Source organism: Brachyistius frenatus, unplaced genomic scaffold, assembly GCF_029030835.1.
Source record: "Brachyistius frenatus isolate BFR_SWC_R1_liver_20210118 unplaced genomic scaffold, ASM2903083v1 Contig_534, whole genome shotgun sequence".
Lineage (NCBI taxonomy): Eukaryota > Metazoa > Chordata > Actinopteri > Embiotocidae > Brachyistius > Brachyistius frenatus.
In genome coordinates this window covers 16930-43504 of record NW_027211133.1, presented here as the reverse complement: position 1 = coordinate 43504, position 26575 = coordinate 16930, and the positions used below count along the sequence as shown (strand labels likewise).

Here is a 26575-nt window from a genome sequence, read left to right as displayed (position 1 = left end):
TTGAAGACATCTGCTGTTCCGGGGGCACAAGTAGGTGTGGCCAACTCGTTTGCACTGAACTGTAGTGCAGCTGGTGGTGGTGAAGTCGAAGGAATAGATCATTAGAAAGTGTGTCACAGCTGATTTCAATCATGACCAATCAGATGAGCTCCTCTCGTTCCCTTTAAACTGCCGCGGTGCAGATTATTGACAGTTTCTAATGGCTGAAGGAGCAGACCGGCACCACCGGACACACTTTACGCAGGAGGACACTGACATACTTGTCCGTGAGGTTCAGACTTGTAATCACTGAATTTATGGTAATATGAGCTTTGAGTGTGCAAAATGTACTTTCCAATCATTATTAAATGGCCTAAACTGCCATGCTCCACTTCCCTGACCTTTCGGTGTCACACTCCGTGGCCTCGCACAGCTGGCTAAACTAAACCGGATGACTGGGTTTAGTAATATTCTTGATCCTTTATGTGCAATTCAATGGCAATGCATTTGTATTATTGACACCAAAGTTACATTACCTGAGCACAGCTTCACCTACAAAAGAATGCTGTTTGCACCTAAAGAAACTTTTTAAAATTCTTGATAATTTCAAGGACTAACTGACCTTCATATCTTCAAGTACTGATGAACTGTCTTTGCTTAGCTGAGTGGTTTTTGTTGGTCTCAAATGCATTAAGAAGGCAAGAAATTCTACCACTTAACTTGGACAAAGCTGACCTGTTAATTAAAAAGCATTCAAGGCGAATAGTGCGCCACATTGTCATTGACACAAACAGAGGCTACTTTTAAAGACACTCAAATTAAAAACATATTGTACTTGTCTACATGTAGAATAAGATGCTTAAAAAATAAAAAAACAACAACAATGGTAAATCCCCAAGGCTTATGTAATGTATACCAAAGTTATAAGAACTATATATAAGCAGTACAGGGTTTTTCAGAAAATAATATAATAATATAGATGATAATAATAATAGAAAACTAACAAAATGTGAATAAAGGTCAAGAGGTTCCTCTGTTACAATTAAGATCAATAATAATTATAAGTGATTGAAATTAGAAGGAAACATGGTGAAAGAGAATGACATCTCAGAGGTTTATGAGAGTTATAGAAAGGAAAATTTATGTCAACGGCTCATTTGCAGAAACGTAGAATCTCGTTTTCATTTTGCAATTCGACAAATAAAAAGAAAACATTATTTCGGAAGATCTTCTCCCGCATTTCTAGACGAAGTGTGAGTCCATCTTCTCTGCAGGCTTAAGTGTACATTGAAACGTACATCCACTGAAAATAAAGAGAGATTCAGTATATTAATGAGGCGCAACTATTAAAAACTAAAAGTTTGTCTCAATAAGATTTGTAATATATATATATATATATATATATATATATATATATATATATATATATATATATATATGCACAGTTTAAATTAACAGCTGTGGTTTGTGAAAAGTAATAAAAAGGAAGATAGAAAGTCCTTCATCACCTCTGTCATATGAAGTTTCATGGCTTTTCCATCAGACAACTGCTTGAAGATTTCTGTTGAGCAACACAAACTTTATCACCTTGAGATAAAATGTGAGAAGCTTGAACATTTTTTTCAACAGGTTTCCCTCTAAATGAAAACCTTTTAATCCTCCCAGTGTGACATAATATATTTTCTGTTATTTACAAGGCAGGCTCAGCAAACGTAGACTCATAACTACAAATCTGTGGTCATCATTTGTCACTTCACTCACTGTTCATGCAGTCCAAGCGAAGGACGAGACTGATGAAGTTCTCCAGTGTCATGTGGCCAGAGGAGGCGCCGTAGCGCAGAGCCATCAGGTTGAGCATGTCATCACTGACCTTCACGCCACACACACACACACACACACACACACACACACACACACACACACACACACACACACACACACACACACACACACACACACACACACACACACACACACACACACACACAATCCCATGTCATTCACATGTGTAATTCACACTCGCAAAAAGATGCAAGTTTAAACGTTTGACCGTCATTTCAACATCAGTCTCAAATCTCAGGTTAGGCGTCACAAGAAACTACCAGCCAGCGACAAATAAGTTGCTGAAATCTCTGGACATCGAACGGCAGTCTTGGCTGACGCACCTCTACAGTGGTAATCGGAGATGGTGCTTGTGGACGGGCAGACTGGAGTTGTGGTGGATATTATTAAAAAGGAAGACGAGACTGGAACAAAGGCTGATTGACTGATGGTCAAAACCTCAGGAGGACGAACAGAGTCCATCCTGGTTGTGGAGCAGCGGACCAGGTCATAGGTTGCCCATTGAGTCCACATGAGCCTTAGCGAGCCTTGTGGGGACACCGTGGAGCATCGGGAACATTGAAGTGAACCATGAGCGGGTCTACCTGAAGCTGTGAACGCGTTCCTCAGCTCACTCAGCGACAGCATTCCTGTTCGTGACACATCAGTGCGATAGAAGAGGTCCTAGAAAAAGAAAACAAAATCTTTTCTGTCCACATGTAGATTCACATGTAATAATGGTACAACTATTAAAATACTATACAGCAAAGTTATTGAAAAATTCAGTTTTTTTTTTTTAAGTCCAAAAGTCTTTGTTGTCTTTACCTTGTAAGTCATGACTTTGTTCCACAGACGGAGGAATTCCTCAGTGTTCAGTTTGCCTGTGATTGATGTCTTTTAAACCAACGTTAAGGTCCACACGTCTTGGCCTGACCTTTTACATTAACTACCAATTAGGTAGCAGCTCCTCAAAAACCTCGCATTTTGCTTCAAACCAGTCATCTGGGCATTATGAAACAACCTTTGTTAAATCTGCTCTGGTCTTTATATCTGATCATTTCTCCTGCATCCAATCTTAACCTGTTGTTCTGAGACAGTCGGCGTTATTCACTCTTGGGCATTATGTTTTAATGGTCATAGTGTTTTGGTTCATCTTGTGTTTTATGTACAACCCAGTTTCACAAAAAAGGTTGGGACTGTGTAAAATGTAAATAACTGCATGATTTCCAAATCATCTAAACCCACATTTAATTGATAATTGGGTTTTATTTGGTCTATTTCCAATTAAAAATATGGGTTTACATAACTTGCAAAAAAAAAACATTGCATTGTTCTTTAAAATTGACATGTTTTTTTTTTTTTTTTCTGCAGCACCTAAGCAGCTTAAAGTGTGAATCTGAGAAATGTCCCAGTCATCAGAACAGGATACATCCATCAGAGCGACCATGCTGCGACAGGCATCAATGCTGAAACCTCCAGATTTCAAGTCTCCTAAAAAAAAAAAAAGCAGTAAAAACATGTCAACAATATACAAATCTTTGAGTTCTTTCATTTAGCACCTTAAGAGTATTTTAAAGTCCGAACCTTTCAGGATTTTTTCATTCAGAAGCCTCTGGAGCTGCTCACCATCCACTTCTTCATACTGGAAATAAAAAAGAGAAAATAGAGACAGTGGTAAACTTTGTGTTTTGCAGGATAAATTAAAAAAAGGGCGGGGGAAAAAAAGTAGTCTGGTTCAGTCTCTGAACTCTTATTAAAGTTTAATCAGCCACTCTGGTGGTTCCTCGGTGGTTAACTGCGTTTGTCTCCTTCCCTGTGATTGGACGGTTAGTGCAGAGTTAATATTTTTCAACTCTCACTGACCGGAGAAAGAAAAAAAACAAAAAACGTGAATGCGCCAGAACCTCATCAAGCTGCTGGCATTCATAAGAAAAATGTATAAATAAAAAAATATGCTGTACTCAGGAAAAAGGCTTTGGTGGACGCTGTAGGTAGTTGCAGCGGTGGCAGGTTGTCAGCAGGTTTCGGCGCATTCAGATTGGTTAAAATTAAGCCGAGGTCGACGCCCAGCATGCTGGAACGACTGCTAACGATTCTCTATGGACGGCGGACAGACCGGAATATTCATGAGGTGAACATTATTCACATAATGAAAATGGGCCTGGTTGGCACCAGGCAAGGGAGGAGGAGTTAATGAGAGGGATTACACAGACCCGAAACAGTAAAGTTATGTGCCATATAAATACATTTTTACTTTGCCCAAAGTTGACGGCATTAAAATCAAAGCAATGACTCATTTTGTTTTGCATTCTCTGAGGGTTTCTCACTGCAATTGACCCTTCATATTACATGCGATCTTTGCTCATGCAAAGATATAAATTAGTGCAGTAAGATATAAATTAGTGCAGTAAGATATGAATTAGTGCAGTAAGATATGAATTAGTGCTGTAAGATATGAATTAGTGCTGTAAGATATGAATTAGTGCTGATAGATATGAATTAGTGCAGTAATATATTAATTTGTGCTGTAAGATATTAATTATATGAATTAGTGCAGTAAGATATGCATTAGTGCAGTAAGATATGAATTACCTTGTCAGAGTATTGGCGGAAGATGACTTTCTTATTTTCATCCTCCTGTTCATTCTTCACCTGTTTGGGCTGAAATGTAAACATTTAAAGGGAAATCTGAAAAGACCAGCGGCCATTTATACACTAAATTAAAAGCAACGGCAAAATATATTTCACATAATACTGTAAAATGTAACACAAGAGGCAAGATCAAAAGAACAGCAACAATAATGACAATGCATTATTTATTACTCACCTTTTTCACTGTCTCGTGTGTTTGGTCACCAGAATTCTCACTGAGGAGAAAGAACAATATATATTATATTTTCTCTTTATATAAAACAGCAGTAATGTGTCACATATGCAGATTAAGTTTTGATAATTTAGCGTCAGACGGTGTGTGTGGTCGTACTAGCAGCGAGTCTCTGCCCTGGAGTAGATGGTCAGGATGAAGGAGGCGGTCTCGTTGGCGTCGAAGGTGGACGGCACGATCAGGTATTCAGCCGGCTTCAGCACAAAGAACTCCATCACCTCACGAGCATTCAGGAAGATCTCCGTTTTGACGACGGGTGCGTGGGTCCTGAAGAACGAGGCTGGGAACTTCCCCCTCTGTGTCTTATCCTGAAATTATACATATTATATTTCAGTTCCTCTACATTATTTTTAAAAGTATGGAAAACTTTGGAATAAAATAGTTCCTTACCTTTTCAGTCAACTTCAGTGGAAATGTGTTCATGTTGGGGGAAAAAATAACTTATTTCAATTTAATACGTTTCAGTTTATTCAACTGAAAAATATCAAAACATCCTAAACATATAAAAAAAAAAATCAGATAGATAGATAGTTACTTTATTAATCCCCAAGGGGAAATTTTTTTCGCTACAGCAGCATTTATAGATACAGGAAATAAAATAACAGTAAAAAAAATATGAAATATAAAAATGCACAGTATATAAAATAAAATAGAATAGAATAATTAAATTAAAACTAACTAAACAATAGTGCAAAGTTTTTAGTTTTTTTATATTATATATATATATATACACCATATATAAAATTATAAAAGGTTAAAACAGATGATGTGGTTCAATAAGCTCTTTGAGATAAGATGGAGCTTTGTAAGTCAGTAGTAAAATATTAAATTCTATTCTAGATTTTACAGGAAGCCAATAAAAACAGGAGAAATGAACAAATCGGTACTCTCGCTGCAGCATTTTGGACCAACTGCCGTTTTTTTTTTTTAATGACTAATTTGGACATCCTGAGAACAAGGAATTACAGTAAACCATCCTGAAGGGGACACATTTTCTGCATCACGCTGAGACAAGACGTTCCTGATTTTATTAATATTCTGTAGAGTAAGACAGTTTGCTTTATTTGTGCATGTGCAGCAACTCTTTTTACCATCTTATGGGAAATTCCAACCGTAATTTATGATTTAAAAAAACAAAAACGTATTCACTCCTTTGTTGCTCCTTTATGCTGCTGTAACAAGGAAATAACCCTCATGGGGATCAATAAAGTCTTATCTTGTCTTTCTACTTAAACCTGTCTCGCAACCCAACAAACAGGTTGCACGGATTTTGAATTTGGTCGTCCATCCTTCAGTTACTCAGCATATTCTGTCCTGTGATAATACCAAGACTCACCATGTCTGTGAGTCTGTCACTGGTTGAATGTTCAGTTTCTGTTCTTCAAAGCTGATGACAACCTTTCTACTAAGGTTCAGAGATTTCTGCTGTTTTTATTCTTTTCAGACAAAACTTTTGCTGCAGCATTAATATGTATAAATGTATAATAAACAACAAAGAGTAATATTTACCTCAAATATAAAGAATCCAATGTGGAGGTTTTGCACCATGTGTCTGTTCCTCTTGTCATGTTTTTGCATGAGAGACACCAGCATGTTTTTCCCCTCATTTCTCTGTGAAGATTCACCACAAACCTTAACTCGATACTGTGGATTAGTCCAGTAACTGTCTGGAAGACAAAGAGAGAAATCAGGTTTATTTGCATGAGATATAAAAATGAAGAGGTCAAAACCTCGTGGATATGAGCGCAGCGTTCTGGTGCATGACGTTGATCACTGGTTTGTGTTGTTATTGAGAAAATATGGTTCTATGAAAAATACTGCTCTTGTAAAGTCTTATCTAATCTTACCTTGCAGCCCTTGACACTGTTTATGATGCTTTACTCTTCTTATCTTTCACAGTAGCAATAGCTCTTATAATGCTTATGGATGGACAACTTCCAGAGACAAAACCCCCAAACAGCCTAAAGTCCAAAGAACCAGACGGGAGGAGCGGATGTTCTGTCGTCGAATTTAGTTAATTATGGTGGAAGTGTAAAAAAGTTCTGCTTGTAACCACGGATGCCCGTAGCCTACTTGAAAATAAAGTTATTTTTTCATATCAGATTATGAATAAAGCAATGGTGTTAACAAATAAATAGCTCGTTGTCCCTTTGGTCCAGTTAGCAATGTTAAGAGTTGTTGGTTTTGTTTCAGGATCTCAGAACTGAATGTAATTTTATCATTAAAATGACTATATTGCACAGCTGCCATGATAAGTTCAATATCAGGACTCTTGAAGCGAATTCCCCTTCTGCATTCATTTGGTAATTTTCTATGGAGCATTTTATTCTGCAGCTTTCTGCAGTGTGTGCACATGAATAAAAAGGTAACAGAGATCTGGGTTTCCTGTAAGTCTAATAACTTCAGTGTTAATCTCTTGGTTTTGTCTAAACACAATCAGTCTTTATGATTATTATTATTACTATTCAACTTATATTAGATATACATCTGAAATGTGGTTCCTTTTCTAGAGCTTTAAAGTTCTAACGTGGTTTTCTTTCTGATCTGATTACCTCTGTTGTTCATGCAGCCTCCAGCGGTGGTTCCTGCAACCCATCGGCCTTCATACATGGAGGTCTTCCAGCGTCCAGAGGAGTTTCCATCAAGGAAGTCTGGAGTCAAGCCGCAGATGTTGAGCTCTGTGTAGAACTTACACAAATCTTCCAGGGTCATCCTGTTGAATTCACAGTGGAATTTTTGATATTCATTTCTCATCTGGATGTGATGAAAATATGAAAGCCTAAGTGCAGTATACAATTTACAAAGAAAAAAAACTAAATTTGTGACTAAGTTTGCTGACCAAAACTCTCCGTCGTTGTCCACTGTCAGGCACATATCACGGTCTTGAGAACTCACAGTTTGCCACAGAGAGGACCTTGTTGACAGTTTGTCAATGAGAAAGAGAGAGGACAACATTTTATCATCAGTTTTCAACATTCAGAGAGAGGTTACAACATCTGTCCTAAAGCAGAAGGACACACAATAAAACAAAATAACTGAAGATGCATTTCTATTCCTATTCAAAAATGTACAACGCCTCCACAGAAGCCAGGGCTAAGCCAAGGGACTCACTTTAAATGTAAATAGTTGCACCTTTTCACTACCTAGATGGCCTAGTTTTATAAGATAATTTGCTTTCCAGCTGTGAAATTCATCTTTAAGTTTTAAAGTCATGTCTTGGTAAATGGTTGTTCTCACCGATCGCTCCAGTCTCCGTTCCACTCTCCTTTACCCCAGGGGTTCAACACACGCACCAGGTGTACAAGCTGCCCTCGGCTCATCATCTGGCCACCAATCATCACCAGAGACATGACCATTATTACCATGAATGTAAAAATGTTGCAAATATATATACATACATTTTATTTTCGGTATTATATGAGTGCCGTTAGACTCCATGTGAAATGTTTCAAGTGCAATACTTTACCTGTTTGACACCTGTCAGAGTGTAGGCATGGCCTTTGACCAATCCATTCGGCAATACACTGTTATCACGTTTTTCCTGCAACTCAACAACATAAGGGCATAAGGCAGTTTATTGTCATTGTAAAAAAATACAACAAAATTGAGTTGGCAACTCATCAGTTCAATAGCAATGAACAAGGTAAAATATATATATAAAAAACAAGATAAAACAGGCATTGGTGGCTTTAAAGTGCAAGGCAGTGAATTGTCAGTGTCCTTTTATGACCCTATTCAATATGTATTGACTCAAAGTGGCTGAATAATTTTCAGGCTCTCAACCGTTAATATGCAAGACAAAGGTCAGTTAATACCACACTAGCTAAACAGTGTTCTTCCTTTTAAAGTCTTTCAACGGACATACAGTACTTCAATAGGGCATGTCTGATTAACTAATGACGTGTTCAGCAAAGGTAACAAAGGTAACCACTGTGTAAAAACCGTATGTTTTACATTTTGTCTCATTGTGTGAGTGCAGGGAACAAAGTCCATCTACAAGCACACAACACTTATATCTCATTGTTTACTGTAACACTATGTGCTATGCTAAAAAAAGGAAATCAATAAATTGGCAATTATCCATCTCACCCTCCTTAATTCCACCACAAGATTTCAACATGACTTGCTCTGCCCATAAGGATGCAACTGAAGTTCCAACCTGTCTTTAGTTGACAGCATCTTTCTGATGGCTCTACATGTACTTTACAAGATCACTGTAGCTTCTGTGTTGTATATTTCTACGTACCCCTGGTGGTGTACTGCACCCCATCAGCGTGCTGGATTGACCAGCTCTGCACATCAACTCCCACAAGTCCGGAGGAGGCTTGGACAGGTCGACACACATGTGCACACCGCCGGTGAAGTCCATCATCGCCTCTGAAGGAGTCCCAGCTCTCATGTCGGTGTAGGAACCACAGACCCTGAGATGAAGAGGATCCATTTTTGTTTACAGATATTTTCATTAAAAAAACCAAAAGAAAACTCACTTCAGTCTGAGAAGAAGTGTCCTTTACATACTTGGCATAAGCTTTCTCCAGCAGAGCCGCCCAGAACTCATTTTGGTCTTTGGCGTGAACGCAGATTAGTCTGCCGTTGAGTGTCGGCAGCTTGTCATCGATGACGACGTCCATCCACTTCCCAAACCTCCAGAACTACATTAAAAAAACAGGGAACATAACACTATGATAACTTAAAGTTCTGTGGCAATACATTGTCAATCTTTTCTTTTTTTGAGCAAAAAAGTAGATTCTCACGAGGCGATCGCACTCAGAGAAGCTTCTAATAACCACAGCTCGCACAACTCAGACAGGAACGGGCCACAGATGGAGCTCATTTGGCTGTTTGCACTTGCAGGCTCATTCTTTTGGTCCCTACCCAAACCTCATGACCGTAGATGACGGGAGGAACGATCATCCACTGTAAGCTCAGCTAAAATGCAAATAAAGTCTGATTTCAAAACGGAAAATATTCCTGGTAAAAATAATAACCAGTATTTTTTATATTTACCCTGAAGTGAAATAGTCCGCAGTAGTCTTCCTCAAAAATTTGCTCAAGGGGGACGACTTGTTTGAAGATGTGATTCTGGAATGTCAACGCACCGAGAGACGCAAGAAACCAGCAGTTTCCTGTTAGAAAAAAATATTTGAGTTGTCAGGAAGTATCAGGCAGGCTCAACAGTAGCATGTTGTGAATTAACTAATTTCCATACCAAGTTGTCCCTGATTGAAGTCAAACCTGGAGACTCCATGAAGTATAAAGGATGGATGCGGAGCAATTTTCTAAAACAGGGAGAGAGCTGAAGAGTTAATCAAACCTTTTAAATATGAAAAAGACAGGTGCAAACTTTACCAGTTTATCTCATGCAGTACTTGCACATATACTTACATTCTGTATGTGTACAGAAAAAATAATATTTTAATAACAACGGCCAAGATATCAAGTCATAGAAAAAGTTTTAAAAATCCATAAATCCTCTGTTCAATATGCAAAACCTTGCATTTTTTAAATTCAGCTGATGTAAATATGATGCTTTAACCATCTGAATTCAGCAAACCAAGGGTCATCCCTCATATATTAGTCACAATTCCTTCTTTGTGCTTCTGTGCCTTCAGTGTAGCACAGACATGAACTGAGCTTAGCTGTGTCAAACCAGACATTATTTATATTTATGTGGTGATAATTCTGTTTATTTCATGGGTGATCTGACCACAGAGATTTTATCGTCCTTTATTCCACCGGTAAATAAACTTAGAGAGTCTGAAACTTGAGGTACGACAAGTCATTTAAGCCATATAAGCTGAAATCTGAGCTTAAAAATGACAGTAGCATTGTTTACCTCTCTCTTGACACTGTTTAATTTCAGTCTTAAATTGTTTATGTGTTGCTGTTTCACATATTAGTGGTGAAACAATTAATTTTTAAAATTATTTTCTGCTGTTATTTTTTTTTCGATGCAAATATGTGTCACAGTTGCATTTTTGTCTGTGTCAAGAAAAGAAAAAAAAAGAAAAAACAGATGATTTTTGTACTGACACTGTCAATCTAAACCGGAAAGCATCTCTGGAGCTGATTCAAGAAAGTGTAAAAGAAAGTATTGTCATTTCAAATGTGTCAAAATGTGACACTCAACCAGAGACTGTATTTAAACCGTGGGAGGCAAAAACAGGGAGAATGTGCAAACCTCACTCAAGCCTGTCATGCACTTGAGTTTGAATGCAGAACGATGCTGCGAGTTGAAAATGCTGAAACTACATCATGCAACATGCTCGGTTTTTATTCTCAGCTGTATGGAAACCCTCACCGCTGGTCTGAGCCACACCACGCGGGCCAGGTCCGACGGCTCCAGTATGCCCTGGCCCAGGGAGCTCCTGTCGGGTGGGAACGTGTCGTCGATGAACCTGATGCCTTCACTCAGGCAGTATGTTTTCAGCTGCTGGTAGTCTTGGCCGAAGAACCTGTCGGGGTTGGTGATGCTCCCATAACCGTCTTGCTTTTGACGAGTCTCCATGATGTTCAGACAAACACCGGGAGGAGGCATGGCTGTTGTGTTTGGGCTCTGCTCACAACGATTGAAAAGATTTCCACTCACAAACACACTCGTAAAAAAAGAAAAACGTCAGAAAATGTTGAGAAAATGACAAAAGTGTTGGGTTGAGGTCAAAGTAACGATGGAAGTAGGACAAGTAGGTGTTTCTCCCACAACAAGCATCAGTCAGGTGATGGCACACTTTATCCCATTTATGCTCAGAGCGGGACAAATGATAAAACAGTACAATACAAGGTATTTTTGTTGTATGGGCATCAAATGAAGTGCAAATAAAACATATTGTGTCACCAACTTCATATGATTTTTATACTTAAATTAAAAAAAATCTGCATTTGATTTTATGTGTCCACTCATTCATTCAGGTTTTACTTTTTAATGCGTCACCTGTCTGTATCAGACATCTCACATGTACAAAAGCCCGTCTAATAAACGCTGTTCAATTTCCTGCAGTCCAAAAGAGAACAATTATTTAATCTGCAAGTGTAAAAAAATATATATATTAAGAGCATTTCTAACAGTTTATCTTCACAACAAAAGATGCATGTAGTCGAAACTCAAATCCACCAAGGATCACAAAACACAAGCCTCTTCCAGTATAAAAGTACAACACGATAACATTGAGATATCTGAATCAACCAGTTTAAAATATAGAAAGATGATCTCACCTCACTGGCTGAAGAGAAATAAAGTGCCGTGTGGTGGAGGGTTGGTGGACCAGAGTGGACAACGGAGATTCTCCAACACTCTTATGCTTGTTAATGTCTGAGGCCACCAGCGTTTGTGTGGTTTCCTTGTTTCTCACCCCAATATGTAAACTACCTTTGAACAAACCTGTGATCAGGTGCAGCTCAATCCTCTCACCGCTTCTCGCTGCACGTCACCGTATGACTAACAGAAAGAATGATAGAATAATTTTCACCCCAACGACACCGCAGCCAGTCCCTATTTTATGACCCCACACAGTGTTTGCTCTTTTATTACATGCACATTCATCCTCAGAGCTGTGGAGAGGCTGTCAATGATTAGTCGAGGAATAAGATGTCACATTAACAGCGCTGACTGCTTACAGTATGAATGCTCTGACTGTGCACTGTGTGCAGTTGACTGTATGTCGACCAATGTTTTCATAGTGGGATTAAGATCAGATTCATTTATGTTGGTTTGGTCTGTGTTGCCATTAATAAACCAAGTTAACATTGGTCAAGTTAAAATGCAGCGAGCAGCTTTCAGTTATTGATTTCCTCAGTGCAGAGAATCAAACTGAAGCATTGATTATCTGTGAACACTGAATTATTTCTTACACCCATGTTGAATAACCCTCCAATTATTACTGTCAGGCGTTCGAAACCAAAACTGAATGAGAGGCAGATTCTTCAACTCCTGATTTACAAAACAAAACAACAGCACAGACAATTTGTTTCTTTTTTTGCCATCAAAGAGGAACAATAACTGTAATGATATTTAAGTATGTGTTTACTAACTTCAATTGTTCACCTATTCCCTGAAGACTTTCTTCCCATCAAAATCATCATACAGATGCAACTATTATCCTATAAAGTTATTTACTTTAATGAAGAATGATAGATTAAGTTTGGTCACTATACTCTCACTTTAAGTCAGTCAGTAATCTTCAAAGTAATATTCAGTTGTGTGTCCACAAGATGTCACTACACTGTGGACCACCAAAAGATAACTTTATGAACTCATGAGATAAAACACCAGTAAGGACAGTAAACGATTCAATTTAATGTGGTTTGACACAGAAAACCTTGTTAAAGGATATTCATGCGAGTTCAGTAATGCACTTGATTTTTTTTTTTTGGTGTGTTTCAATACCCTGAGCCTGTTCTGTTTGATTTTGGTAATCTGAGCTCCTCCACCCTGAAAACTGCGTTAAAAACACAAACATGACAATGTTTTCTTGATGGTCCTTGAACAAAAACAAAACAAGAACCCTGAATGCACCAATCATCCTCTTAGTTTTTGCTGTGCATCAGTGGGAGTGTCTCTCTCTGTTTAACCCTGCGAAGATGTGCAGGTTAGGTGGAGGTGAAGTGCCACATCGACCGCCGGTCTGACTGAAGGCTATTTTTCTGTCTCTGTCTGCGTACGATAGGCGGCAGCACCGAGTGAAAGTTCGGCTCAGGTGCGGCTTCGCAAAGGAACATCGGCTGCTGACAACCGTCTCCTGAGGCGTTCGCAGGCGTTATAAAAGCTCTGGAGCTTCTTCCCACACTGGCTGATCCACCCAGACTCAACTCTTACTCCCTGTGGCAGCTGAGGTAAGAGCTTCATGTCATTTACATTTTAAAGAGGTTAATTTACACGTTCACTTAGTATTGTCATAAAGTCTATATTGTTATATTTAAGACACTAAAAAAATACTTTTTGTGTGACATGAATGACAACATTGGGAGATCAGATGTGCAGGTGGGCTGCACTCATACTTCTTGAAATGAGTTATTTTTAAAACAAGAAAATTCTACTTGAGTCCTTGATTTTTCTGAACATAAACTTAAAATATTGTATAATGCAAAGCTAGAATCAGTGAATGCATCTCTCCTCTTTGGCACTTGTGTCGAGTTGTGTTTTGATTGTAAATCGCTTTTCTGTTTATATTTTCTACTGAATTTTGTGCATTACCATGAGCAGAATAAATACAAATTAAATGACGGTTTAATTCTGAGTTTGAGAATTTGAGAAACCTATTCACCTTTCTCAAATTCTCAAACTCAGAATTAAACCATGTGGAGAACAAATTTTAGTACGAGGATAAATATCAGCTCCTATTGATCTATTTAGTCTCTATTTTAGAGCTGAAAAAAAAAAGACTTCAGAGCAAAAAATTAGTTTTTTGTGTGATGCTATAGTTATATCTGGCTGAATCTGCTGTTTCCATCTTAGTATTTGAAAAGGGGAGTTTTGCAGTTTGAATGGGTATTAAGAAAAAAGTTTAATATGGACACTTTTCTGTTTGTTTTGCACAGCTCTCAAAACCTGCAGCAATGCCTCCGCCGGGTGTGTGCCTGAACATCATCAACGCTCGTCACATGAAAGATGGCTATGGCACCATCAGTAACCCCGAGAAGCTCCACAACCAGGACTTCCAGCAGCTGAAACAGTACTGTGTCATCCGACAGGTGAGATACATCGACGAGATGTTCCCCCCTGACAGAAGATCAATTGGACAAGGGTTACTGACGCCGTCCGACCTGGCCCAAGTGGTGTGGCTGAGACCAGCGGTGAGTACTGTGTCTATTTGAATGAATTGTACTTAGGGTTGGAGTTTAGGGTTCGGTTGGGCCGAGGATTGGAGGTTAGGCACCTTTGTTGTGTGTCTGTAAATGCTGCATGTATAAATGCAGCTCAATACCACGCCATAGAGTTTAATGCACTCATCTGTCCACCAGAGGATACCGTGTCAGTGTCACGCTTTGCTTGCCTAAGCTGTGAAAAGTAAGATTTGATTCAGGTTAGAAAAAGATCATGGTTTGTGGAAAAATAAGTCATTTTGCTTAAATAACATCACATATTTAACATGGGTTACTTTACGCCTGCTATCTAAGTTAAATACATTCTGTATGTATCTTGCGTTACTTAAAAGAAATCTACGTTGACACCAGTTGTACGGGTGAAAGTCCTGTGACTTTATTACTTTTTGTTCTTTCTCATTTGAGCTCTATGAAATGACTTTCTTCTTCTCTTTTGGTCATACATGCGTTTACTTTTCACAGCGAGACGAGGCCAAATGTGACACTGACACTGTATCCTCGAGTGGACCGAGGGGCGCGTTTGCTAGATCAACTTATAAAGTTAAATATGTCAAGGATTTGTTTACAACTTGTCTCTGCTGTTTCAGAAAGTCGTCCCCAATCCATCCTTTGTTGTTGATGGGGTCTCGAGGTTTGACTTTGGTCAAGGCATGGTTGGTAAGCAAACTGCTTTCTATACTATCATCTCTTGTTTCCATCAATACCATGCAAGTTCAGAAAAGAGGCAGAAAACAGAATAAAGTGCAGGCGGACTGAAGTAGATGTGTGTATAATGAGTTGAATGTCCAAATAGCTAAAAAAATAACACCGGGATCACAGTGAATTCACCCAGTAATTTGTATTCACTGTGTTTAATACGCACGAGGAAGCAGGTAAGACTGACTTTTTAACCACTTCATGTGAAGCCTTTGACAAGAAATATCCAGGTGATCCTGCAGAACCTGCTACTGCATGAATGAAATATATCTTTAAAATGGAGAAAACAACTGTTATATACATCGAAAAAAAGATGAAATGTCGTAATCCATCATTCCGACATCTGTCCACTTATTTCTCAGGAAACTGCTGGTTTCTTGCATCTATCGGAGCTCTGACGTTCCAGAATCACATCATGGACCAAGTTGTTCCCTCTAACCAAACATTTGATGACGACTACTGCGGGCTGTTCCACTTCAGGGTAAATACCGCTTTGTCATTTATAGAAGTGACAGCAGCTTGATTTGCTTCTGTACATTTTAGAGAAGAATCGATATTTCAAAAACTACTGAGAGTAAGATGGGAAGTTCCACTGCCATAAGCATCGTATCATCATATTTCTGTTTTTGTCTCGGTTTAGTTCTGGAGATTTGGACGATGGGTGGATGTCGTCATTGATGACAAGCTGCCAACAATCGATGGCAGACTAATCTTTGTCCACTCCAAAGACCCAACTGAATTCTGGCCTGCTTTGCTGGAGAAAGCCTACGCCAAGTATGGAAAACCAATGTATTACTTCTCAGTTATAAAATGTACTTACTTTTGGGAGGTCCGTGAAAGTAACTTCACGCTTCCTTGTGTCAGGGTGTGCGGTTCCTACTCGGACATGAATGCTGGGACTCCTGCCGAGGCCTTGGTGGACTTCACCGGTGGGGTCCACATGTGCATCGAGACGTCCGACGCTCCTCCGGACCTGTGGGAACTGATGTGTAGAGCAGGCCAATCAAATTCACTGATGGGTTGTGGCACACCGCAGGGCGTGAGTACAAATATACACCACACAAACCCCCACAGATCTCCCTGAGCCGCCCTCATATATCCTCAACAGCGGCACACTTGCTGATTTTGGTAGAACTAGATTTCACACCTGTTGCATATTGTACACGGTTACACCTGATGTCCATCTGAGTCTGTTCTGGGCTCAAACATACTTCAGTACATACAGAGCAGCAAGTGTGACACCACGTCACCCTCAAAGACCTCCTCCAGCGCAAATCAACTTTGTTAACATGTCCACGTGTTTTTAAATACAATGAGACAGAATTACAAGCAAAATATAAAATGAGCTGAGCATTTCTGTTTTGGAGCTGCAGCGTATCGCTAATACAGATTCAGACAGCCATGTTTTAATACATCACATACCTGAGGAACCAATCCCGTCACGGTGGCGCTTTTCATACCTTCTGGCTGCCAGCTCGAGTTGTAGGCGAGCAGCAGAGACTCTTGGCATCTTTACAGATCAACACGTACTAACATGAGGTGAAGAGTTTCATCTGAGGAAGAAGAGACAAATTTAGGGGTTTAATCAAAGCCAGAGGAGGAACTTTAAACAGAGTAAAAACTGAAATCTGACATTTAAAAACAGCATTTAACAGAGTTTTCTATGATATAACTTTTATAAACTCTACAAGGATTTAAATTAAGTAAAAAAAATAAATAAATAAAAAAGTGGAAACATTCACGTCTTTCAGGAAATGTAGTAACCGAGTATACAAGATTGCAGCTCATGGCTAAACACGCAAAAGTTGGAGGCTCGTGAGAAGCAAGAAACACCGCCCTGCTTTTTAATTTGTGTAATTAAAGCATAAGTAAGCAGTGCACAATACTTAGTGAAAGTATGTTGGATGCATGACAAGTTTACGAGAACAGAGATGAATGCAATTGAATGTCAAGTTTAAATGTCAAGATACTCCTTTTTTTTTTTTTGAGAGTAAATCTCTAAATACATTGCAGTACTTTTTGGTGGGAATACTGACAAAATACTGTACAGTTTAGTAATCTGAACCTTCGACACTGAACTCGAAGTGGCTCCACAGCGTCTTTGCATTCTTAGAGTTTGTTTTGGATAAGTTCCTGACAGTACATGATCTCAAACAAGACAGAAGCAGCATTTCTCTTTCTGAGAAAGTCAAGTGGAAAAATGTGAGGCATGATCTGCTCTGATGAAGCGTGGAAGTAGTTACTCCAGTGCACACGGTCTTCACATACACTAATGCAGTTTGTTTTGAATGAGTTTGTACATAATTTCCACATTTGGCTTATTTTGGAAGTTTTAGAAGTCATTCATTTGTCAGCAAGTCGACTTATTGACAAACTTCTGCCGCAAATGTTTGTTTTCCAATAATGATCCAGGCAAAATAAAAGCAAAATTCATCTAATTTAATTTCTGTACAAGTGAAATTTATCGAGCTGACACAGACTGATCACTTCAGTAAGTATATATATAGATATCTATATAGATATATAGATATATATATAGATATATATATATATATATATATATATGGAGAACATGGTTGCTAATTCACTGATTAATAACGTACAGAAAATCAAATGCTGTTTTTTTTGAATTGTTAAGTGTTGCACAAGACTACTCGATTATATTCTGTATATTTATATTTTGTAGAAGACATCTGAAAACACTGTGTTACCAAATGGACTGGTCCAAGGCCACGCCTACACCGTGACAGGTGTGAAACAGGTAAAGAATTGCATTTGTTTAAAAAGGTATTGCAGCAGAAAGTATATGATAATACAGTAATAATAGAAGTTATTCTACCGGCAGCCAGTATGTTTTTAAAGGTTCTACTGAAGCTTAACGCCAAAAACAATTCAGTTTATCTATCAAGTTCTAGGTTAATAAAATGTGCGCCTCTACTGTAAAGCAGGATCTATTAATGTAATGTAGTAACGTGGTGACACTGGTGTTTCTCTGGTGATGGTCGATGGTCAGATGATGTGCCGCGAGCAGCCGGTCCGCCTGGTGCGTTTGTGGAACCCCTGGGGCCAAACCGAGTGGAAAGGAGACTGGAGTGATCGGTGAGCGCGACGCCGACACGCAGGGACTCTGATTTGCTGCTTTAGGAGATAAAATGTTGAGATTATTTAATGCTGAAATATCACAGAGTTTTACTGAATATTTTGATATTCGTGATAGCTAAAGGATATTTTGATTAAAGCCACAAGAAACATTTCTGTAATTGTGTTGCAATTATAATCTCGAACTGGTTGCATCAGTTCAGAGAAAAACAGGAAAGCTGCGCTTCAGCTGTTTCTGAGTGATGGAATTAAAAGGTCAACTTGTTTGTTTAGAGAACGCACAACACCTCGAGGCTAATACAGTTGCATTGCTTCTCACGTAACCAAAGCTTAACACAATCTAACATGGGTCTTTACATAACTTGTAGTTTGAGAAAATAGCTGTGTGGTCTGTGAAGTATAATCCCGTGAGATCTCACAAACTTGTTTGGGCAGTGTTCACTTCTGAATGACAGTGACATTTTGCCAACTGAAACAAATGAAAGCATACACGCAGAGGATTTCACAACGTTAAGCCTTTCCATGGAACTATAATTACGCTAATAATCACACATTTCCCCGAATAACCGCTGTGGAATCTGTTGGTTTGTCAAACGCTCCACTGGAGCTCCACTTAATGACACAAGTGCCTGAAGGCATTGAAAGGAGTGCAATATTGCACATTTACTGAATAAAGAGTGCAGACTATAGAAAGTATTTAAAGATGCCAGATGTGATGGGAGAGGTCCAAAAACAATCCCACACGTTCCTCGATGCAGCGACTCTGGTTTGTAGGAGTTCGACCAAACAATGGACAGTTTTCAACTGTTACAGTGTTGTATATTTTGGAAAGCGCAGCATTCTCTTGTCAATTAATTTAACAGAGATCATTTTACAGATGGTTTGTGGCTTGGCCGTGAAACTGTTGCAACAAACTCTCTCTTGCAAAAGAACCAAAAGAAATCTGCTGCAAGCGCTTGACTTACAGGCACTTCGTCAACTGGAGATGTCCATAATTTCACATATCTGTATCATGCATACTTAAAGAAAAAATATACTGTAGCAAGGTTGGGGCTACCGGGGTCTCTCCTGGACACAGATGACACGCTCGGTCGCACGTTCAGGTGTAAAATGCTTTTATTTGCTCGGCCCATACACCAATGTCCTCGTGCAACCGCTTCCTCTTCAGCCTCCTTCTCCCTGCTCCCTTTATAGGGGAGAGCTCATCAGTCCACATCCAGCTCAGCTGTGCTCATCAGTTCACATCCAGCTCAGCTGTGCTCATCAGTTCACATTCGGCTCAGCTGTGCTCATTACACCTGCCCGGCACCGTTCCCTGAACCACTCCTCCCACTCTCCAGCCCCTGCAGCTGAGCGAACCACACCCCGCCACCACATATACGTTATACTAATTTTAATTATTGGGATTTATAACAATATCATTCTCCTCTTTCCCCCCCCACTGATAAATTCTCTATAGGTCGCCTCTGTGGCAAACTGTGAGTCCTCAAGATCGAGACATGTGCCTTTCAGTCCAGGACAATGGAGAGTTTTGGTAAGCGTGTCATGTCAAACAATCATTTCCAAAACTGCAGGATTAATTAAGATAAAGAGAATCAACTACAAAATGTCAGCAAAAAACAAACAAATAAAAAACAACTTTTGTGTAAAAATCTCTAATCAGTCAAACCACTTGAAACAGATTGTTTAATATCTGTACATAAAAGAGTGAAAAGTCAGTTTTTACCTAGTTGTATGCAACCAACACAGCGTTAACAGTATATTCAAATGTATATTTTGATATAGTGCCAGTGTCTACATTTGTAGGGGAGAGGTTGTAACAGACACAACTGGACACAACTGGAGCTGCAGGGATACCTTCAACTGCAATTGTAAAAAATAAAAACATAAACTATTTACAAATGTTCTGTTCAAACTCTCATTCTAAGTTATCAACATGTCAAATATTTCACACAATTAAAACACAATTTGTGGATTCTTCTGATCCAAACGTTCAGATGGATTCAGTTGTTGAGGTTGTAACAGGTTGGTTTTTTTGTCAGATCGGTCCAGTCAAGTCAGTTTAGTTCAAAAGAGGTTCAACCAAAAGAAATAGTCCAAGATGTGGGACTTTATCTGTCCTACCACACCGGTGCACTCGGATGAAGGAAGGACCGTCTCCTCCGGGGAGCAAACGGTGATGTTGGTCCAACTCCTCAGGGTTAAAGGTGGCTCGCCATCTCCTTCGTCAAGGAGAATCCAAAACCAAAATATACAGAGTTTTCCGGGTAACTCAAAAACCTAACCTGTGTAAAAAAAAAAAAAAAAACTATTACATTACATTTCATTTAGCTGACGCTTTTATCCAAAGTGACTTACAATAAGTGCATTACTGCATGGCATCATACAATTTCAGTCTTTACTGAAAATCACATCCAAACTCTTAAAGTTATACAACAGTAATCAAATGAACTCATTGGTTTCACTGGACAGTATTTCTCTTTAGTCATCATGAATTATGATTTTTAAACATTTTAACTCTGAAACGAACGTGTTTACTCTTTAAATCATTTGCTAAACATAAATAAAGCACATTACATGCTCACATTCTTTGAATTAAGATCATAGTTTAAATGCACGTGTGCAGCAGTTTTCGCTTAAGGAAGTTTAGTCTTGAGCTGTTCATACCATCTTCACTTCTTTGCTCAATTTACTACCTGGAGGGATGGGACTTAACCTCCTCCTCCAATCAGAAATCGGCATTGCCGGTATAGCTAGTATGATTGACACATTGTTTAGCAAATAGAAAACAACTAAGGAAACACGTTACCAACCGCGCATTTTTTGCTGCATCTACAAAGAAAAAGTAAAATATATCATATATTATTTTCAGTGGATGCTGTTTCAAACAGTATCTATCTTTATTGTTTATTTAAAGACACTCCCACTAAATTGAATTATAATTTGCATTGAAACTAAGTATGTTATTACATAAGAAAGTCGGCATTAGCTATAAAACAATGATGTAATTATGCAGTTTGCATTGCACGATTTACTTCAACAAATTGATATCGATTTTCTTTTTTTCTTTTATGGACAATGAGTTTGTGATTTTGGCCATCATGAAGCAGTATTTCATGTTTTATCGAAATGAATGTGTGCTTTCAAGGATTACCCTGGAAGACTTCTGCAAGTACTACACAGATCTGGACATCTGCTGCCTGTGTCCTGACTTCCTTGACGGGAACTCTTCTTGTCACTGGAAGACCTCCTTCTACGAGGGCCGATGGGTTGCAGGGACCACCGCTGGAGGCTGCATGAATAACCTCGGTACTCCCACAATATCTGGATTAATGAAAAACGGTCTCCCAGAACACAGTTTGAGCATTTTCATTTAATAATGCTTTTAAAACTTAGAGTTAATAAATTCATTTATAAAAGCATTAATAAACATATAGAGATAAAACGCTCCCTCTTTGCTATGTCTGTCTACTGTTTACATCTGTATTAAGGTTTGCAAAGCCTGCTGCAGCCCTCCTACCCTCTCCTGACCTTATCTTAATATGAAGATAAAGTAATGGCTTTTTGACAGTCATGATCTACTTTTTTTTAAGTACAGTTCACATAATTTGGAAGATGTTAACAGGAAATATTAAACATTTCTGGGGTCAGTGTGTCGGCCTGTAACGGGGTGTCAACTTTAGCCGTTATATTCGCTTACATTTTGAAAAATGAATAACATACAAATAATTTCAAATTAGCTAGTTCGCAATGCACCTGTGGGTATACATACAACTGGATTACTTTGATACTCAAAAGATATAAAAATCTGTATTCGACTATCTAATGAAGGCAAAAATGCATCCAGAATACTTTAAAGAAAACTGGAACCTGAAAGTGTTCAAGCAAGAAACAAACTTTATAAAGATGCTCTGAAGACCCTCAAATGGCAAAACTAGCAAAAAAGTAACATTTAAACACAAATGTAAAATTAATTCCATTTTAAGATGAAGTATTCCTTCATTATTTAACAAGATGAAATAGGAAATAGATTAAATAATAGATTAAGATAGGACATTTTTATTATATTATTGTTTAATTGATAGATTTTATACTAGCTTTTTTAAAGAGGTGACCATGTTCATTGATTGGTTGATAATAAATTAGTCAATTATTTCAAAATCTGTAATTATTCCAGTGTTTTACACCAGAGTTCATAGCAGAGAAATGATATTTAGCTTTTTGTTTTTCACATTCTTGATCCCTGACAGCCTCAGAACAGACACTTTCCTGGTATCGAAACAACTTTCATGAAAAACAAATCCAAAAACACAGAGATACTTCAGTTTAAGCAAACACTATATATTTATTTATTTATTACTGTTAATATTTCAGGTTTTATCCAATCCCACATTGTGATTAAGCGCTGTATGTGACCAGTTGGCAATCTTCTAATTTTTTTACAGTTGACTATTGAAGTTTTAGCTTTTTAAATGAATCAACAGATTCATCATAGTTATGGCAAAATGCTAAACTGTCTCCCTCTTTGCCTTCCAGAGAGCTTCTGGACGAATCCACAGTATCGGGTGAAGATTGACAAAATGTCCAGTGAGTGCAGCGAGACTCTGGGTGAAAAAAACATGTTGGTGTCTCTCATGCAAAAACCCGACAAGAGGAACCGACGCCTGGTTCTAAACCTCCACATTGGGCTGACGGTATTTGAGGTAAGTATTACTCTCTATTATTTCTGTCTTACTTCGGATGGACAACAGATTTTGAAAAGAGTCAAACTAAATTAATGATTTCATGATATTCACTGGGAGTGTTTTCATGTTTTCATGATGCTCGGATTTCACTTGATCTTTACTGATTGTCCCTAAACGTCTCCTCTTTTCTTTCCTCTGATCTCCTCCAAGGTCACTGAAGAAGTGAGTCATATTTTTAGCCTAATTTTCATACAGAGTACACATTGACCTCCTAAAGATGAACTGCAAAGAGATGAAATATGTGTTTATGATTGACATTACAGTACAGGGCACAGAGGGGGAAGTTCCCAGCCTCGTTCTTCAGTAAGAACAGACCCGTCACCCAAACTAAAACCTACATGAATGCACGTGAGGTGATGGCGTTTGTGATGCTGAAGCCTGGTGAATACGTGATTGTGCCGTCCACCTTCAATCAAAATGAGACGGCCTCCTTCATCCTGACCATCCTCTCCAAGGCCGAGACCCACGTCCAGTAAGCCAGAACTCACTAATTACCCTTTAAACACTAACTTACATCCATCAGATCTGACTTCTACATGTCAGAGATATGAGGGACTGGGATTCGTAACTGTCATTAACTAAATGTAATTACATGAATCTACTGTCTCTTGTCTTTTCTCTCAGTGAGAACTCTGGTGGCCAAGGCCACGAACACATGGACGTAGACGAGGTGAACGAGATGTAGAAATACAGGACGTCGTTCTAGCCTCGGGTCAATACAGCTGACATAATAACGGGTTAAATCCTCTCATTTTTGATCTTGTGATCCAGTTGGAATATATAGGGTGACGTTAATTCAGCATTGTGTCACTGCAATATTGAACCACACTCTGATTTTTATATAGATTACTTTGATAGAATATGACACATACAGACAGTATGTGACATGCTGTGTATTCATTGATCTGGAGCTGAAAGAACTCGATCTTTTGCAGCACACACCAGCGGAAAACGGCAAAGATGACGAAAACAGGAGAACACTGTTCCGTCAATTCTCTGACAAGGTAACTCCTGTCTTATTTTGGGAAATATACTTAATTGCTCTTTTGATTAGAGTGAAATTATATAAAAAACATTTTAAAAAAAAAAGGTTAACTTGAAGGTAATCATCATCATGATAAGAAACGTGTGAGTCTAATCAGTTTTTCCTTGTTTTCATTGAATTTCCAGTATGACGAAGTGGACGCTGAGCAGCTGCAGAGGCTTTTAAATGACAAAATCCTGAAAGGTTTGTTCTCTAAAACTAACTAAACGAAAACAATAATTCTGTGTAGCACTGTTTTGTGGCTAGGTTTAGGCAAAACTAAGGATCCTCATGGTTTTTTTTCTACTTTAATTCAGGAGATTTGAAATCAGGAGGCTTCAACATCGACGCCTGTCGCAGCATGGTCGCTCTGATGGATGTATCCTGCTGTGTGATATTCACTCTGAATTAGTTCACACAAAACACATACGTTGGGTTTCTCTGTTTCAGCTACTGATTTCTTAAAGGACGAATCTCGCACAGTAAGTCCAGTTAAATAAAACACCGGTGCATTACATGCCAAAACCTGCCTGCCCTTTTATTGGTTTTAATACACACAAAGAGATTTAAATGTCAGGCCGAGGCGTGAGGCGACATGCACGTCGTTCATTCCTTAATACTCGGATCAAAAGACATCTATCACTGGCAAACTAAATGGGGAGGAATTTATCCGTCTGTGGAAAAAGATTGCCACATACAAGGTAAGAGGGAGGAAGTGAAGGTTAAACATTTCATGAGAAAATAAAGAGAAAGGCTTCTTAAAGAGTGATGTATGACTGCTCATTCCATCCTCAGCACATAACTAACTGTTTTCTCTTTACTCAGGATATTTTCTACCGTTCAGATGTTTCACAAACAGGGACACTGTCACTGAGTGAGCTGAGGAATGCAGTCATGGCTGCAGGTAGATGATCTAGTAGTTATTTTTTTTCTCATAACTGCTGGTTGTATAAATAGGACACTGTTCTCCAACAAGTTCACCATATCAACGGGATGTATATATCAAAGCTGCCTACACAACTCGTTTCTGCCCCCAAGTTGCCCAAAAAAAAAAAAAAAAATCTGTTTTTGTAAGTAAAGTAAAATTGCCAAGAGAGCAAGAAGTCAAATGGCTTTACAATTGTAAAATAAAATGAACAATGTCATGCAGAGATGAACAACAATCCTTATTTCTTGGAGCTTAATTTATATTCTGTATTCAAGTGTTAGCACTCACTGTCATAATGATATCTTAAATAAATTAAGTAAATTACTCTTTTTACAATTTTACATGGTGGCTAGAAACCTCATAAACAACAACAGCACTAATATAAATCATACTTTCATCGTATCCACTGTATGTTAATCAGGGAAGAGGATCAGCGATGACATTCTGAATCTGATAGCTCTGCGTTACGGCGCCTCCTCTGGATACATGACACTGGAGAGCTTCATCAGTCTCGCCCTTCGCTTGGATTGCATGAAGCGTAAGTAAAAAAAAAACCATTACTGTAAATACAAAAGCAGCCGTAAGTGTGAAGTTCTGTCATAACGTCTTAAACATTGCCTTCACAGTTTCACAGTGAAGTAATACGAATTTGTGTCTTTCCTAACAGAAATCTTCAAACAGCTCAGTGATGGAAGTACCATGAATCTTCGTGAACAAGAGGTGATTCAAGCTAATAAGAAATGTGCACTTAGTTTAAGGCTTTAACCTTCACAACCTGCGCAGCTGTTAACTTCAGACAGACAGACGACCTTGTTTCAAGAACATAAATTATGACATCATTTTCATGGAAGTTATCTGAGAACATCTTTGAAGATGTTGTCCGTAGGAGATTATGTCATGCTTGTACTACATTTCTATTTTTCTGTGACGCAGTGATCGTGATGTTAATCTGCCCTCCAGATATGGTTGACATGAATAATCTTTCTCTCCTTTATTTACAGTGGATGTACCTCGCGATGTACACTTGATCTGACAGAGAAGATGAACGGCAGGATTCAGCAGAAAGAAACCATAAATACAAAATGTGTTCCTCTACAAACGAGCTATTACTGAGATATTATTGAGGAAACTGAACAACAGGTAAATACAGAAACACGCAGAGCAGCAGACAGGCTGCTTATTTCCTTTAGAAACACAGAGACGGTATGACTGTGTCTCATGAGTGTGTTTCATCCTAATCAAGGTAATACTGACATGTTACAACCAAAAAATGTCGGATGCTGTGTAAAATGTAAATATAAACAGAATGTGATGCTTTACAAATCAGGCAAACCCATATTTAATTGAGTTATATGATTTGCAAATCCTTGCATTCTGTTTTTATTGACATCTTACAAGGTGTCCCAACTTTTTTGGGTTGTGCATTTGTTACAAACGATTTGTTTTGCACGAAAAAAATAAAAGTAAATATGGATTTATGGATCATAAACACAAATTTTGTATCCACAATTAGTGTCTCAGTGTTTTTACACCCCAAAATAAACACAGTGTGTGGCCTGCACCTCTTTCAGTCTACATGT

The 26575-nt window shown here is 38.5% G+C and overlaps 2 protein-coding genes across 2 annotated transcripts; one reads left to right on the top strand and one right to left on the bottom strand.

The window, feature by feature from the left end:
- Nucleotides 1–1212: 1212 nt before the first annotated feature.
- LOC138614612 (calpain-1 catalytic subunit-like) lies at nt 1213–11936 on the bottom strand. Its single transcript, XM_069688148.1, has 22 exons — nt 11897–11936; nt 10986–11240; nt 9894–9963; nt 9692–9810; nt 9203–9336; nt 8931–9105; nt 8151–8225; nt 7922–8007; nt 7524–7598; nt 7237–7397; nt 6194–6351; nt 5075–5086; nt 4784–4992; nt 4628–4667; nt 4393–4461; nt 3385–3442; nt 3230–3291; nt 2626–2694; nt 2398–2484; nt 1741–1849; nt 1488–1540; nt 1213–1282 (listed from the first exon to the last, which is right to left on the bottom strand). Exons 2-22 carry the CDS (start codon nt 11220–11222, stop codon nt 1256–1258), a joined length of 2085 nt encoding a protein of 694 aa, XP_069544249.1. The 5' UTR covers nt 11223–11240; nt 11897–11936; the 3' UTR covers nt 1213–1255.
- Nucleotides 11937–13466: 1530 nt separating this feature from the next.
- On the top strand, nt 13467–26467 carry LOC138614618 (calpain-8-like). The gene is made up of 21 exons (XM_069688154.1): nt 13467–13513; nt 14219–14473; nt 15091–15160; nt 15562–15680; nt 15840–15973; nt 16064–16238; nt 17886–17960; nt 18213–18298; nt 19758–19832; nt 21447–21607; nt 22835–23011; nt 23305–23515; nt 23668–23713; nt 23979–24047; nt 24214–24271; nt 24385–24446; nt 24700–24768; nt 24893–24971; nt 25417–25533; nt 25663–25715; nt 25997–26467. Exons 2-21 carry the CDS (start codon nt 14237–14239, stop codon nt 26021–26023), a joined length of 2100 nt encoding a protein of 699 aa, XP_069544255.1. The 5' UTR covers nt 13467–13513; nt 14219–14236; the 3' UTR covers nt 26024–26467.
- Nucleotides 26468–26575: the final 108 nt, after the last annotated feature.

What these genes read in the sequence shown, in the direction of transcription:
- LOC138614612 (XM_069688148.1), bottom strand. Translation starts at nt 11,222, where the DNA reads ATGCCTCCTCCCGGTGTTTGTCTGAACATCATGGAGACTCGTCAAAAG. An exon ending in AGGCTGCATGAACAACAGAG is followed by an intron (nt 6,352 to 7,236) that starts GTAATCAGATCA and finishes TTTGTCTTCCAG; the next exon opens with ACAGTTACTGGACTAATCCA. An exon ending in TCGCTTGGACTGCATGAACA is followed by an intron (nt 1,541 to 1,740) that starts GTGAGTGAAGTG and finishes GTTGCTCAACAG; the next exon opens with AAATCTTCAAGCAGTTGTCT.
- LOC138614618 (XM_069688154.1), top strand. Translation starts at nt 14,237, where the DNA reads ATGCCTCCGCCGGGTGTGTGCCTGAACATCATCAACGCTCGTCACATG. An exon ending in TGGTGTGGCTGAGACCAGCG is followed by an intron (nt 14,474 to 15,090) that starts GTGAGTACTGTG and finishes CTGCTGTTTCAG; the next exon opens with AAAGTCGTCCCCAATCCATC. An exon ending in AAAGGAGACTGGAGTGATCG is followed by an intron (nt 18,299 to 19,757) that starts GTGAGCGCGACG and finishes AATTCTCTATAG; the next exon opens with GTCGCCTCTGTGGCAAACTG.